General features: G+C 41.6%; 1 protein-coding gene across 5 annotated transcripts in view; it reads left to right on the plus strand.

Annotated features, from left to right (window-relative positions):
- The window catches only part of JAK1 (Janus kinase 1), a 62,284-nt gene extending 48,240 nt beyond the window's left edge, over positions 1-14,044 (plus strand). For 4 of the 5 annotated variants that reach the window (XM_010561527.1, XM_010561529.1, XM_010561530.1 and 1 more), the window contains 15 exons: positions 1,341-1,530; positions 3,504-3,610; positions 4,866-5,012; positions 5,753-5,840; positions 6,407-6,534; positions 6,677-6,812; positions 7,251-7,402; positions 8,536-8,686; positions 9,450-9,544; positions 9,725-9,917; positions 10,415-10,539; positions 11,272-11,444; positions 11,870-11,987; positions 12,362-12,472; positions 13,466-14,044. In XM_010561527.1, the coding sequence (XP_010559829.1) occupies positions 1,341-1,530; positions 3,504-3,610; positions 4,866-5,012; positions 5,753-5,840; positions 6,407-6,534; positions 6,677-6,812; positions 7,251-7,402; positions 8,536-8,686; positions 9,450-9,544; positions 9,725-9,917; positions 10,415-10,539; positions 11,272-11,444; positions 11,870-11,987; positions 12,362-12,472; positions 13,466-13,567 (2,016 nt within the window). In that variant the 3' untranslated portion in view covers positions 13,568-14,044. The remainder of the gene's footprint in view (positions 1-1,340; positions 1,531-3,503; positions 3,611-4,865; positions 5,013-5,752; positions 5,841-6,406; positions 6,535-6,676; positions 6,813-7,250; positions 7,403-8,535; positions 8,687-9,449; positions 9,545-9,724; positions 9,918-10,414; positions 10,540-11,271; positions 11,445-11,869; positions 11,988-12,361; positions 12,473-13,465) is intronic. The other variant, XM_010561531.1, reaches the window with a different exon arrangement.
- Positions 14,045-15,283: the final 1,239 nt, after the last annotated feature.

A 15,283-nucleotide genomic window follows, 5' to 3' on the forward strand; every position in this document is an offset into this window, starting at 1 on the left:
TCCATTCATAGCGATAAAACTGTGCATGAACATGATTGAAATGAAGCTTTTTAAACTCATATAGTGTAAGAATGACATACAGAATTTGTCACTGCAGCTTACCTAATGTTTCTTGAACATGGATTTAATTACATGAATGTATTTCTACTGACACACTGTAAAAGAATAGCACATGAGGACAGTTGCCTTTACACATAGAGCACTACAGAAGGGGACATATACACAGTTAGCTAGTGGAACATATTTTGTGAAAGATGAGTGATAAGTAAAAGCTCATGTGGTGGGATAGGGGTGAGAACCCATTAGAGGTAGAAAAGAAGAATGCAGCAACTGCACAGAAGTTTGAATTTTACTGACCCCAGCTGGAAGTCTGCAGCTGACTTGCTAGTTTGGGGAAGATATTTAAAGTGTTCACACAAGAATAATAATAATAGTGTAAAGACATATAAACTGTTTTCCTTCTCTTAGAAAAAAATGTTGTTATTAAAATGTATTAGAGTCAATTATGAGAACAGGAGGGTCATTTGAAACAAGAAACGACAAAATGATGAAAAAAACATCTTGGAAATAATAGTAATCTTTTAGCATTGATATTTGGTTCATCTTCTGTAGACATTTGCAAAAAAAATCCCTGTATGATCAACACTGTCTTCTAACAGACAGGGCAACCGAGGCATTGAAACAAGAAATTAATTTTGTCTTGGAAAAAATTCAGCCTCATTGGGAGGCTTAGAGAGGAAAGACAGGTGATGGGAAGCTGCAGTATGGTGGAGGTGAGGAAGCAGTAGAGGGTAGAACTTGAAAGGGAATGGGCTTGAGATAGAGAAGTACAAAAGTTCAGTCATTCTTCCTCAATACATTTGAATGAAACTGGGAGGTTTGAACAGCAGCCTGAAATCTCGTTTCACTTGCTGAACAATCTGGGTTGTGAAAGGGAGTTTTGCTGGTTTTAAGTTGACATTTTGAAACCGTGGTCCAGATTCTGCAATTCTTGACCAAGTGAAGAGAAAATTCCTTCTGAAGAGTCAGAGCTTCTGCATACTCTCAGGCTCTGCAGAACACAGAAGCTGTAATTGGACTTGTTAGATGATTACATCTTTATGTTGCTGCTCTTCCACACTATTATGAGCCTTCCTGGGACTGAAGGTTATGGGAATTTTAGGGCCTTTTTCTACTTCATTGGAGTTTGATTAGAGGACACTAGCTTAGGAACAAGTGATTAACTGGTACTACATGTAATTTCAAAGGCTTCTGGAAAGCTTTTATGGCTTTAAAACATCCTTTCACTTTAATGATTATATTTTGCTTGCTTCCCCCCCCCCCCCTTTGCCCCCTAATAACAGATGATAAATAATTCAATCCAGTACAAGAACTTCCAGATTGAGGTGAAGAAAGGCGGGTACTTCCTACATGGTTCAAACAAGTCTTTCTCATCCTTAAAAGAGCTGATGGATCACCTGAAAGGACAAATACTTCGGACAGACAACATAAGCTTTACACTGAAGAGGTGCTGCCAACCAAAACCAAGAGGTAGGTAGTCTCCTTTAAGAGAAGCAACGAACTTTGGTGTTGAAAGGAGACAAACTCCAGAAATAGCTGGCATTCTTAGTGTCTTTGGTTTGCTCTGTATTCTTGTGTGAAGCTCTTTTGTCACTTAAAAAATTATATATAAAGTTTCTTCCTTTTCTGTGGAGGAGGTGTCCTGCCAGAAAGCAAAAGCAAGTGCTGCGAACAAGGTTTTAGGGCTTTCCTTTCAATGTTACAAGCTCAGCACAGGATGCTCAGGGGACTGGTGCTTCTCATGAGCCTTGTTTGCGTGAACTTGTCAAATGACGGAAAAGTTCTGGTTTCCCTTTTTGCACCTAAACAGCTGGCCCTGCAGTATTGATGACAGAGGTGGAACTCTAGATTTGTTTAGAAAGAAAATGTCACAGCTGACTCAGAGTCATGGGCTGAAACACTGCAGCGAAGCAGGGACTATATAAGGTTCTTCCTTTGCTCCACTGAGTCACGTATGCCAGGCAGTGCTGCCCTGCATCACGTTGCATTCCTCTAGCAAAGGAGGGTTGTAGCCTGCAGTGGTTATATGGCAAACTTCAGTTTGAAGCTTGTTTGCTGTCATTACGAGCTGTTGTTTACTGTTAGAAGCAGCAGGGAGGGCTTGGTCTGCAACTGTTAGCAAGCAGAACAGCCTTGCAGTCAGTAAGGTCAAATTTGAGAGGGCTGGGACAATTGTGCATTTGTTAAACTGTTAATGCCAACACTTACTAAAATTGTTTGCTATAAACTACAAGTGTCTTGCAGCTGAATTTTGTATGAAAGAGGAAACACACTGGCGTGATTGTGTTGATCAGATAATGGTTTCCTGTTAGAATAAGGGGAATAACTGAGCTGTATTAATTACCTGCTTGTTCTGATGGTTTTAGAGGAGAGTACTCTGTAGATAGACACGGAGCTTATCAGCACTTTGAATAACATCGGTAATTGTCTGGAGCGTGGAGAGATTATACATTTTGACATTTTGATTACATTTTGACAGCTGTATTTGGGATAAAATAAAACGGGTCAAGGAGTTGACTGCCTACTTCAGCTTTTCATTGGCATTAGTTACAGTGGGATCCAGTGCATTATCTGTGCTGTTCCCTGTTCTGTCTCTTCCCTGTTCTGTTTTGGTTTTTTTCCTTTGTTTTGAAGCTATTTAATCGGTTATTCACAAAGAAGTTTAGGGGATGCAGAAATAAAGCAGTTTTTCCAGTGTATGCTTCATTACTTACTGTTTTCAGAGTGCCAGATCACGGTTTAGCCCCGACACACATGTTCTGCTCACAGTAATGGGAAGGCCAGATGCACGCAGACATCTAAAACCATTGTATCATAATAAATAACGCCTGCTGTCAAACACAGGAAGACAAAATTAATGTGCAAGGCTTTTGGATCTAACCATGCCTCTCCCTGACCAGAAGCAGTGGGGAGCAAGTACTGGCCTTTTGAGTCTTTTCCTTCTGTTCATTTCCCATTCCCTAGTTTAATTCCAGTGCTCTGGAAACAAACTGTTAGTTTTTCCCAGAGCGCAAGGAATTTTCAAGGAGGTAAAGAGAGGACATGAGACTCCAGCTACCCCTTACCCATCCGCACACCGGGAGACATACCTTTTGGCAGGAGGGAGTGTATGTACAGCAGAGGTATTGCCTCTTTCAGTCTGGGGTATTCCTCTGTGCAGTGAGCACTATTCAGTTTCTTAATGTCAGCCCCAATATGGCTAATATTACCATTGTATATATAATATAAAATATGTAGCTCTGCTGTAGTGAATTCTTTGTTGAATGATGAAATAGAAGTTACATGAGCAGAAGTGAAATCAAAGTTTCTTCTTTGTCCCTCCTCCTCGTTCATTTGGGGATTTACCTTGCAGTGAGCATATACAGTAGTGCTATTGACTGAGAAGGGTGAATGCAGTTATCTTTGAAAAGTCTTAAAAAATATTTTTTCTCCCTGCCTTCCAGAAATCTCCAACTTGCTAGTTGCAACCAAGAAGGCGCAGGAATGGCAGCCTGCTTATCACCTAGGGCAGCTGAGTTTCCATCGAATCCTCAAGGAAGAAATAATGCAGGTAGGAAGCTGGTGACCTGTGCTTCTCTCTTGTAATCAAAGTGTGGCAGTACACTGTACCTGGTCAAGTAATACAAAATCACCCCATTCTGGCTGGTTCTTCCACTCCCATTTCTCCTCGCCAAAACTTAATTTGAATCTTTATTTGTATTAAAGCCTCTTATTGCAGAATCTAAATGTTTATATGTCCTTGTGTGGAAAAAGAAGAGAAGCTCGGCAGTAATGCCTTTCACTATATTCAAATTGATATTTGAGCAATTTTCTAATGTCTGTGGAAAGAGGTGCTTCTAAGGTGATTCTTAAAAAAATCATTAAAGTCTTAAGAGCTGTTTTTCCTAGCTAATTTGTTGCTAAATGTGGCTGTATTGTTTAAAGCCTGACATATCAGAGAAACAGGTAAATTGAGGTTTTAAGATAATATCCTACAGTAAAAAAAAAAAAGGGTGAAGTATTCAAAAGCTCTGAAGAGCCTTAGCATTCAAAATTTTATGTTCCAAACTGATTTAGCACCCAAATTTTCTGACAGTTGTTTGCAGTTAGTGATGCGGGTGACCTGAATAAACTTAAAAAAACCACACAGTGGCTTGAATGCATAAATCGCATTTAATGTTTCTAAGAAACCTGAGCTCTTAAATCATGCAGTTAGCTTCTTCAGTTAAATAAAAAGTTTTGGGGTTTTTTTTTTTTTTTTAAATTGCATCACTGACTGGGGAGGACAGATACGGATTATGTTAATTGTTTTTTGATTGGTATATTTACAGTCAGCATGCAGGCTTCCTGCAAAAATATCTGAAGGCGGAATCCTCTGTTATTTAGGAGGAAATTGCTTTCCCAAACAAAGCGTTCCATTGAAATATTACTTCCTCTAACTTTTGGAAACACATTAAAGATTGCCTCAATAGCAGCTTATTGTAAATAAGAAATGAGTTGTTATTTATTCATTTGGTGTTTAGTCTAACAATGTTAAATCACACTGAACATATTTGTTGTTAATGGAGATGTGATAGCCCTTTAACATCAAATGAATTTACAGTGGTGAGTATGCATAGAGAGACCACTAAAGCAAAGAATAACATGCCGTCATTGGTTTCTCACTGTAATAATTTTAAGTCTATATGTAGCTAGATCAAGTGGAGGGCTAAGTCCACTCTCTACCTGTAGAGGCAGAATAGAGTGCAGATTCAAGTATTTGTGTAAATCTACTCTTGTTTGCTTTATGTCTTGGTTTGGAAAATATATGGTGTGTTATGTCTTAGGGCGAACATCTTGGAAGAGGGACGAGAACACAGATTTATTCAGGGATTCTCAACTACAAAGATGATGAGAATGAAGGATATCAAAATGAAAAAGAGATTAAAGTCCTCCTCAAAGTCTTGGACCCCAGCCACAGAGACATTTCTTTGGCAAGTTTTTTCCTTTTTATCCGTTGTACTACAAATACTGGGCCTCACCATATTGTACATGGTTAACTACGAAAAGCCTTTCGAAAAAAGGGGTTATGTATATAGCAAGGGAATGGGAAAATGCTGAAGGTGTATCTCACCGTTTTAGGCAGTCAAATCCATCCTTGACCAGCATTTTTGAGCTACTCGGTAAGCTGATCTCATTAGACAGGCAGCAGTATCAGGTCTGGCTGGAGCACGCCAGTGCTCACTTCCAGCCTGCGTGCGTGCAGACCATAAGCGCAAGGAAAACAGATGCAGCCCTTGCTGTGGTACGAAACGCACCATCACACCCATACCCAGGGTCACTTCTGCCTCGTGTGTCGGGCTGTGAGTCTGTCACCGACACGGCCACAGGCAAGTTAGTTGACCTGCATTTTGCTTAGTCATCTAGTAAGAGAGGCTAACGTGTCACACGGGATGCTAAGACCTCATATATGCATGTTCGCAGGAGTGCAGGGAAGAGCACTGGTTGCTTACATGACCTAATGAACACCACCACATCTCTGACAGCGCTCCGCTGCCCCATTACTACAGCAGGATGGCACATCCTTGCCATTGTTGACCCCTTATGTTATTAGAAAACACAGCGATCTTCTGCAAATGTTTCTGTTACTTGATGCTCTGTATTTGTTAAACACTTGGATGACTTGCCACGATGACCAGCAGTTTAATGGCTAACCTCTTTCCCGTTCTAACAGGCATTCTTTGAAACGGCAAGCATGATGAGGCAGGTGTCTCACAAGCACATTGTCCTCCTCCATGGAGTCTGCGTCCGTGATGTAGAAAGTGAGTTCAGCGAACGTCTCTCGAGGCAGCACGCTTAAGCAGCGGGCTTGGTAGGGACAGGGCAGCCGTTCAGTTCAGTGCTAGCAGCATGGGGGGAGATGGAGTTAGCAGCTGCTGCCTCTTGATTTTTTCAGTCCAGACAGAAGTGGAATTGGAACAGCAAGGCAGCTGCAAAGTCCATTCTGCTAACAAGTTTCCTCTTCCAATGCTGTCTTTGAGTAAGTGCCTTACAGGATGATTCCTTGAGGTCGGCATGCCAGAGTGATAGTGGTAGTGTCAATACAAACCAGCCTTCTGGCAGAGGTTATGTCCCTGGGAAGGCTCTGCCCTGTGGTCTTTGAAATGCTTTGTTCCAGGTTTACTGTTCGCTTACTACATAAAGCCACTCTTCTCTGCCTTTTAATTTGGACTCTGAGCACTGAAATAATCTTTGAGGAAGGTGAAATAAAGAAATAAAGACATCTTCTAACCACCTTGCCTGGGGCGGGGGAAGATGGTAACAGGCCTGTTAAGATTACCCTGACACCGGTTGTTGCAACACTGACTTTATGCATCTGCCCTTGCAGATATCATGGTTGAAGAGTTTGTTGAATTTGGGCCTCTGGATCTGTTTATGCATCGGAAGAGCGAAGTTCTGACAACTCCTTGGAAATTCAAAGTTGCCAAGCAACTTGCAAGTGCCCTAAGCTACTTGGTAAGAAGTTGTTGGTAGTTGTGGTTTTGGTTTTCAGCTTGGAGTATTTTTATAATGATCCCCTATGCTATAGGTATATTTGACCACTTGCAGAGCACTGCTAGCTCACTGCACTCACTATTCTTTTCCTGCCTTACTGTAGGAAGATAAAGATTTGGTACATGGAAATGTGTGTACTAAAAATATCCTACTGGCAAGAGAGGGAATTGACACGGAATATGGTCCTTTTATAAAGCTGAGCGACCCAGGAATACCAATAACTGTGCTGTCCAGACAAGGTATGGTACAGGAATCAGATTTCTCTTTTCAGTGTGGTGGGGAAGGGGAAAGGAAGAAACACCATTTATACCAGCTAGAACTGGCTCTAGTATAGAAGCGATCAGCTTTCATAAATCTGAAAACTACACAGAAGTAAAGAAGTGTTGCTGACTTTGGGTATTCATTTCTCTTAAAAAAATCATGTTAAGTCTAGTGAGATAATATAGAAGGAATCTCAGTTTCTGGATGGCTCAAGGCATGAGCTTGTAAAAGCCACGGAATCACCCTTCTGAGAGCAGGGTTTTGAGAATCAAGATTTCCCTGGAACTGGACAAATACTGTAGCTTTAGTTTATTTTAGTTAAGCAGCTATTAGAAAAGAATAATTAAGTTACAAGGCTGGTTTTTTAGTCCTTCGATATTAACTCTAAAATGCATGGATTCTGTGTTTTATCTAAGAATGTGTTGAGCGAATCCCCTGGATTGCACCTGAATGTGTTGAAGACTCCAAAAATTTGAGCATTGCAGCAGATAAGTGGAGTTTTGGTACAACACTGTGGGAAATCTGCTATAATGGAGAAATACCGCTGAAAGACAAGACGTTAGCAGAGGTAAAACTATGTTATATAAACTTTACCTTGACATCTCAGATACATCCTCTTTGGCACTTCAGTTTCTGTACCCAATCTGAGTTATTTTCAACTTACAGGAAAACCAGCTCAGCTGGACTTGATAAGGGGCTGATCCACCTAAATTGCCACAGGCTGCAGCAGGAATTCTTGTACTTACTACAAAAATTGCTAATTACTGCTTCAACCTGACCTTGTTGGGGATTTTCAAAACTCAGCATAGTAACAATTAATCAGAACTTCTGATGCTCTCACACCTGTCCTTTTCTAAGCCTTATGTCCAGTTATAAACTGACTGAGGTTCCACTTAAAAGCAGCTAGGTTATTCTGTTATTGCTTGTTTCCTTGGGACATTAGTTCAGAACTAGTCTCCTGTGGGACACCATTATTGTTCACTCTAAAATCTAAAAAAAATTTAAATCGCGTTCTGCCTTACTGCTGGCAGTTTCTCTTCATCACTGCTGGAGTCCCTCAGCATATGTTCCAAATGTGCATTTTCTCTCTTGAAGTTTTGCTGTGTTGGGAAGGCAGTGGAGCAAGGCAGCTGCTGCTCGTCTGAAGGAAATGACTGAGTACTTGAGTCACTGCCCAAGTTGTTTTAACAGGAGGTAGCTGAAAGGAACTTGCTGCCCTGGCTACAGTCCGCTTCCTGCATGTGGCAGACAGCCGGGGTGGTTCTGCAGAGCTTAGAAAATGCACAAGCCCACCCTCATCCCATCTGCCCCGAAGCTGGTACCTTCTCAGGGGCTGTGAAGAGCAGCCAGTGTTGTGGTGTTTCCTTGGCAAGCATTTCCACTCAGTCATTCATCCCAGGGCATAAATAACGTGGCAAACCTGGCAGAAAAATAACTTCTGAAAGGTGAAATCTTCAGCACATTTTAGAAACTTCATGTGTTCTAAGTGGTTGCTCCAAAGTATGCCAGATTCCACTCAATAATGATTCTCTACTGTTGGGAGATGGTTTAGAGATGCTGAAAAGGAGGATTTCCTTGGCAAAGTTAAGTAAAGGTTCACAGTGAGTTAAGGATTGAACGGTCACATCTTCTGATGTAGAACATGGGTTTATTAAGTTAAAAGCTAAAATTCATGCCAGAGTTTTCATTTGTGCCTTACAGAAGGAGAGGTTCTACGAGGGGCATTTTGTGTTGGCAACACCATCTTGCAAGGAACTAGCGGACCTGATGAAACAGTGCATGAACTATGACCCCCATCAGAGACCCTTCTTCAGAGCGATCATGAGAGACATCAATAAACTAGAGGAACAAAGTAAGGCATGGTCTTGCTTATCAGCTGGAGGGAGGGATAAGGAAGGCTGGTTTATTTGGCTGAGTTGGGCACCTTACAGCAGCATTCTTCTGTGTGGTTGTATTCACAGGAGCATGTTGTGTCCCTACAACAATTGAACTAACCCTTTCTGTAGATGAGTGCAAATAGGATGCGAGTGTTTAATTCATACTGAATGTGTGGCTTAAGTTGTGTTGGTGTTTCTGCCGGTTCATTCGATGGTCCCTATTTTATACAGCAGCTTAAGATAGTTTCAGGAAAATCTTTGAGCTCCATGAGATTTCCATAGGACTCTCTTGACCGAAGCAGAGCATTAACATGGATAACTCTGCTTCCTGGTTAATTTTCTGTTGAAATTACGACAGAGCAACTAACAGACGCTCAGTGTGTAGTAAGGGTAGAACCTGACTTCGCACACCTAGTAAAAATAATCATAGAAGCTGAATAACTACTGCAGGGTGGGAAGTATGTCGAGAGAAAACTGAATCAGAATCTGGAAGAAGACCCAGTGAGCAACCTACAAAGTGAGGAAGATCAGCAAGTGATAGACTGGCACGTACAAATGGAAGGAATTCCCTGTCAAGAAGTAGGCAAGATTTAAATAAGAAAAACTGTGACAGTAGGGATAGACACACTCTAGCAGCGGCAGATTGGAAGTGAGCAAGAATGCCTTGAAGTGTCAAGACCAAGATGTTCTTGCAGGAATCCGTCTGACCTGGGACTTTTTTTTTTTTATCACGCCCAGATCCCGATATCGTCTCAGAGAAGAAGCCCTTTACAGAGGTCGATCCCACGCTCTTTGAAAAACGATTCTTGAAAAGAATCCGTGACTTGGGAGAGGTAAGAGGAATGTCAGATACAGAATGCGGATAAGTGTTCCTGTGTGTGTATACACAGCTGTGTGTGCTTTCTGTGTCACGACAGGAAGATGTGAATCGTAAATGCCTAAAATAGCGCATCAGTGACACTATGGTAAGTCAGTGTTGTGTTAAATAATGCTCTCCCTTCTTTTACAATTAGGGCCACTTTGGAAAGGTTGAACTCTGCAGATATGATCCAGAAGGCGACAATACAGGGGAGCAAGTGGCAGTTAAATCGCTAAAGCCAGAGAGTGGAGGGAATCACATCGCTGATCTCAAGAAGGAAATAGAAATCTTGAGGAACCTGTATCATGAGAACATTGTCAAATATAAGGGAATTTGCACAGAAGATGGTAAATCTTCATGTAGAATGTTAAAAAGTATACACTAAAAGTATAAGGGGTTTTGTTTAAAGATGAAGCATTTTAAAAGGCAAAACAGTCTTAGTTCAATCTTACGGGTTTAGATCTCTTTCTTCATGGAAGAAGCAGCAATTTATCTCTGAAGTCGTCCTGCGTTGCAGCTGGGTCATAACCCTGTAAACCCAGAGGTCGTTATTAGAAGCATACGTTACTCTTCACAGAAAAAAGCTCTATTGCCTTGTATTTTTTCCATTTGCAATAGTGATTGTTTTAAGCCAGTATTTAAAAACTTCAAAAACTTGAAGTTCAGTAACTATCCTGCCTGGAATAGATTCTCCTCTGGATTTGTTCAGTGACTGATAATGGGAGTTAGCCCACAGCCTGGCCATGGTCACGCAATACTTACGAATGCTTCTACAAAAGTTATTGGTGTTAATGACATGAGAAGGGTCATGTGTCTGCAAATTAAACACACACTCTTTTCTTAGGAGGAAGTGGGATTAAACTCATCATGGAATTTCTTCCTTCTGGGAGCCTAAAGGAGTATCTCCCCCGGAACAAGAACAAAATCAATCTCAAACAGCTTCTCAGATACGCGGTTCAGATCTGCAAGGTGAGCCTGGCACCAGAGCCTTCCTGCAACTCAGCTGTTTGATTAGTTTAATATTTAATTTAAAGGGGGGGGGGGGGGCAGGAAGAGAGGCTTGCTTGCTGAACAGACCCGTTCTCCTTGCTTTGTCCCCAAGGACCTGAATCTTAAAGCAGTCTCTCCCGTGCTTCAGGTGCTGCTGGCACAAAGATCAGCAAGGGAATAATCACTAGGTTCCCCTTCCATAAAAATTTACTATGAGAAGTTGTCCCTGCTGCAGAGCTGGAAGTATTAGGAGGGAGGACAGCATTTAGAAAGGGTGTGTTGGCAAGAGGGAAGGAGCACTGTGTAAGTCTAAGGTGAGGAGGAGATGCAAGTGCAGCGAGGCCACGTGAAGCAGTGTGCTTTCTGCAAGAGACTGTGGTTTGTGATTACGGTGGATCGGGCAGTTATAAGAAGTGTAGAGACATCTGTCAGTTTCAGCAGCACACAAAGGAACTGCTGCTGTGGAAAGAAGGGTGAAGATGGTGGCTGCTCAGCTGAAAATTAAAAAGCACAGAGCAGAAATAACAGTCTGAACAGATGAGGAACCCACAGGCAGAGTTTAAGGGGTGAGGGGATGTCAGAAAAGGACCCTGGAAAGTGCCAACAGATGGAGAACCTGCCGCAGGAAACCTGGGTAGGGTATTGCCATGTGAACAAGGGAGTGACTGAAGTACTGGAGAAACTAGTGTAAAAGGCTTTCTTCTTTCTTAGGGGATGGACTATTTGGGCTCCTGTCAGTATGTGCACCGTGACTTAGCAGCAAGAAACGTCCTTGTTGAAAGCGAGAACAGAGTGAAGATTGGAGACTTTGGTCTCACCAAAGCAATCGAGACCGATAAGGAGTACTACACAGTCAAAGATGACCTCGACAGCCCCGTTTTCTGGTAGTAACTTATAACTCATTTTCTTTAACCAGACTGTGCAGCAGAATAACTTGTCTGTTCCTGTAGACTTACGCTTTTTAGGTGTCCTGAAGATTTTCCTGTTTTGGAGCAAGGAAAAGGCACCCAGTATACTATACTTGTCTACTCTTGTGCTGTTTATTTCCTCTTGCGCTTGAATGATCCATTTTCCCACAATTTTGTTATTGGTCTCCTTTAGTTTCACAGTCGCTTGCTGTGTAACAGTTGTACCTTATTTACCACTTCTGTGGCATCCCAAGCCCTATGGGCACATTAGTTTATATCTAAGGACTCTATAAATGCAGAATGTGTTAGTTCCCTTACTTTAAATGCGTACGGCTTGTGCATGTATGAGTAGATCTGTGCAGCTCTGAATGAAGTTTAACGCTGTCACGTTGTGTCCGCAGGTATGCTCCAGAATGCTTGCTTCAGAGTAAATTTTATATCGCCTCGGATGTCTGGTCGTTTGGGGTGACACTGTACGAACTGCTTACATACTGTGATTCGGAGTCCAGTCCCATGGCAGTAAGTGACTGTGAAAGAAATTGCTGCTCAAGCTGCTTAAATCAGATTTTTCTCTTTTTTTAAAAAATTTATTATTTTTGGAAACAAGAAGTGGAATGAATCTCTTTATCTTACAAAAACAACCCTCGTGGTTAGTCTTTCACGAAAGACCCTGTACAGAGATAAGTTGTGGTGACTGCATGTCCCTGTGAGGAAACTGTATTTACAAATGTTACTGTTTTCTAATGTGAGTAGATGGTGCACGGTATCTGTACGATAAGCATCTACTGTTTGTTTTCATTTTGAGATTCAAATGTCATCTGAAAATCAAATTGAAACAGCCTGGATTTGCACAGGGTAAGACGATGTGCAGCTGACTCTGGCTCTTTTCACAGGAGTTCTTGAAAATGATCGGCCCCACGCAGGGACAGATGACGGTAGCACGGCTGGTGCGTGTCTTGCAAGAAGAAAAGCGTTTGCCACGTCCACCCAGCTGCCCAGAGGAGGTAATGGATGCACCTATGCTGTGATAATGGTGTCTGTCCTTTGACGCTCAGTTAGCAGCAAAAGTACCACACCTTCATGGTTGAATAGGCCTGGCTGCTCTTGGTAGGAAAGCCTTCAGGTTTGCTATTAGGAAGACATTTTCAAGTTTTTTAAGCATTATTTTAAACTGTTTTTTGACACCAAGGTTCCCAAAATTGCAACATCCCTTCAGAGGACTTAAGAATTTTGCTTTAGTATCTGGATCCATGTAAAATTCATTCAGAATCCTTCTGATTTTTGAAATACAGAGTTCCTGGGTGTGCAGCAACCCAGACCGCAGTGCACCTCAGCAGGGTCTCAGTTAGCAGACCCCCATGCACAGCCTGTCCTCTCCTGCCCTTGGAGGAGCCAGGAGGCAAGCAGACCCTGCCCTGGGGATGGGCTGTAGACCCCCAGCCTCTGCCAGAGCTGCAAGCCCAGAGAAGGCTGGAGGGAGGCAAGGGGCAGGGTGTTTCTGCCTGCCTGCATGGCTCAGTGCAGCACTGGACAACTCTGTGTCAGAAGGTCCAGAGTAGAACTAGGAAGGAGCTGCCCGTCCCGCTCTCCCGCAGGCTCCTGGTGCCTGAACCAGTACAGTGTTCTGAGGTGCAGCAGGCTGTGGGGGCCTGGCCCCTTGCCAACAGGCACTTACTGCTGTTAAACCAGTAATTACCAAGGTATGTGGTAGTCGTTTTGATAAAACATCCATTCCCGAAACTGTGACAAAGCTGTTGCATTGGTTTGAGCTGTCTACACTATTACCGCATCGTCTGCACTGTCAGACAAACATATCCCTCTACTTAAACAAAAAAACCCAGTGGTAACAGATACTTGGTAATTCTGATCCAAATCTGAGGCATGTTTCTGTCTGTGTTCTTCACTTCATAGTAGTGACAATCTGCTCCATTCTATTTACTGGAAAACGAATGAAATGTTTCACTGCTCCTTTAAACATTTCTCTTTTTTGTCGTTAGGTGGACCAGCTGATGAGGAAGTGCTGGATATTCAAACATGATGAACGGACAACCTTTCACAATTTGATTCAAGGATTTGAAACAATTATGAGTAAAATGTAATTCATTTTTTTTGTACTTTAATGTGTGTCAAAATACAAATGCCCAAGACCTTTCATTTTTTTTAACTACTGTAATTTGTACTCTGACTGTGCTAATGTGTTTAAAGGATTCTTTTCCCAACAGTTTTCCTTTTTAATTTTAGTCAACAGTTGGATCAAATGAATTAAAAGGTATGGCAGAAACAATAGCTTCAACTCTCTTTGCTGCTGTTATTGCCAGGCAGTTTTATCTTTATCTGATTATGGTCTTGCCACAATTTGAACTACCCAGATGAATGCGAACTGAAAGAGCCATGTCAAAAAATGCTGCAGTTCTCAGTGCAATCTGTAGCATTTAAAACAGGTCTGCTGTGTACACTTATTCCTTGAATAACTGAACTAGTGGACATAAGCAGACTTGATACAGTAATTTAATAATTTTCATGGGTTTTGAGGAGGTTTTAAAAAAAGTTTGGCTGACAAATATATTTTGTGTGCACTTAAAAAAAGCAACCTCTGGCATAAAAATCCAGAGAAGACAAAATCATCGGCGCATCTTAACCAGGCTGCAGTTCTGAGCTCTTATATGTATTTAAAAAAAAAAATAATTGCTTGACTGTCATGTTCACAAAAACAAACAAAAAAAGCATGGATCAGTGTGTATAGTTATGCATTTCATTGAGAAACCCTGTTTCTGGATAAATATACTTCCTTTTCCTAACTCAGCCCTCCCCTCCCACATTACACATTTCTACCCGCTGAAGTTTCTACTGTTTATGTAGCTATTGCACAAGCAACTGCTTTTCAGCTTGTACTGCCAGTGGACTACGGTGTGGTGAAATGTGCGTAGGAAATTAATTACATACTTCGGGTTAGAAAAGAAAATGGATCTGTGCACAGAATCTAGGGGAATTATCTAAGATAGGACTGAGCAACCGGGGCAGCTTCCCTTGGAGAGAAGAAAGAACCCCTCCAACACCCAAAACGGTCTGTTACCAGTGGTGCCGTCCAACAGGTGCGTCGTACTCGTTTTTTTGGTCAATGATTTCTTTAGCCAGCAGGTAAATTCATGTTAGCAGTTCTTCTGTGAAGCTGTTCATTTGGCCTAAGGTGATGAGTCTTTAAGTAACAGCATTTGCCTTTACTTAATTTGACTTACAGACTCAAACCATGCACTTGGGCAGTATTCTGTTAACCAAAGGGAAACCAGTGGGACCAGACTGGGACCATGTTATGTTTTATTGTCAGGACCAGATTTAGCATTCAAGCTGTAAGCAAGTCAAGTGAGGGCACTGTACTCTTTTTTTTGTAAACCTGTTAGGCTCTGCTAAACAGTGGTTTAACTGGAAATCTTTTGCTGACCCATTGCCTAGAACTGGGGCGATAATTTTTCTCAAAGCATTTTCAAAATCCAGGTGCAGTGGGGAGATACTCATTTCTGGCAATAACAGAAAGATGTCTTTAAATATCTATCTAAATATATATATAAAAAATTGTAATTATGAGCTGCAAGGAGGTCAGATTTATTTTTACAGTATTACCTGTTTTTTCTGTATGTCACTTATGAACCTGATTTAAATCTGTAAGCACTTTGTTACTCTTTATACAAACAAATCTAATAAAGTTTTTTTTTCTCCACATGCATACTTTTTTAATCATAAATTAAACAGAGAAAGATTTTTAAATGTACCTTTCATAGGAATAGTGATCAGAACATGTCTTCAAAACAACCTTTCCC

Source organism: Haliaeetus leucocephalus, unplaced genomic scaffold (assembly GCF_000737465.1).
Source record: "Haliaeetus leucocephalus isolate CR32 unplaced genomic scaffold, Haliaeetus_leucocephalus-4.0 Scaffold147, whole genome shotgun sequence".
NCBI classification, from domain to species: domain Eukaryota; kingdom Metazoa; phylum Chordata; class Aves; order Accipitriformes; family Accipitridae; genus Haliaeetus; species Haliaeetus leucocephalus.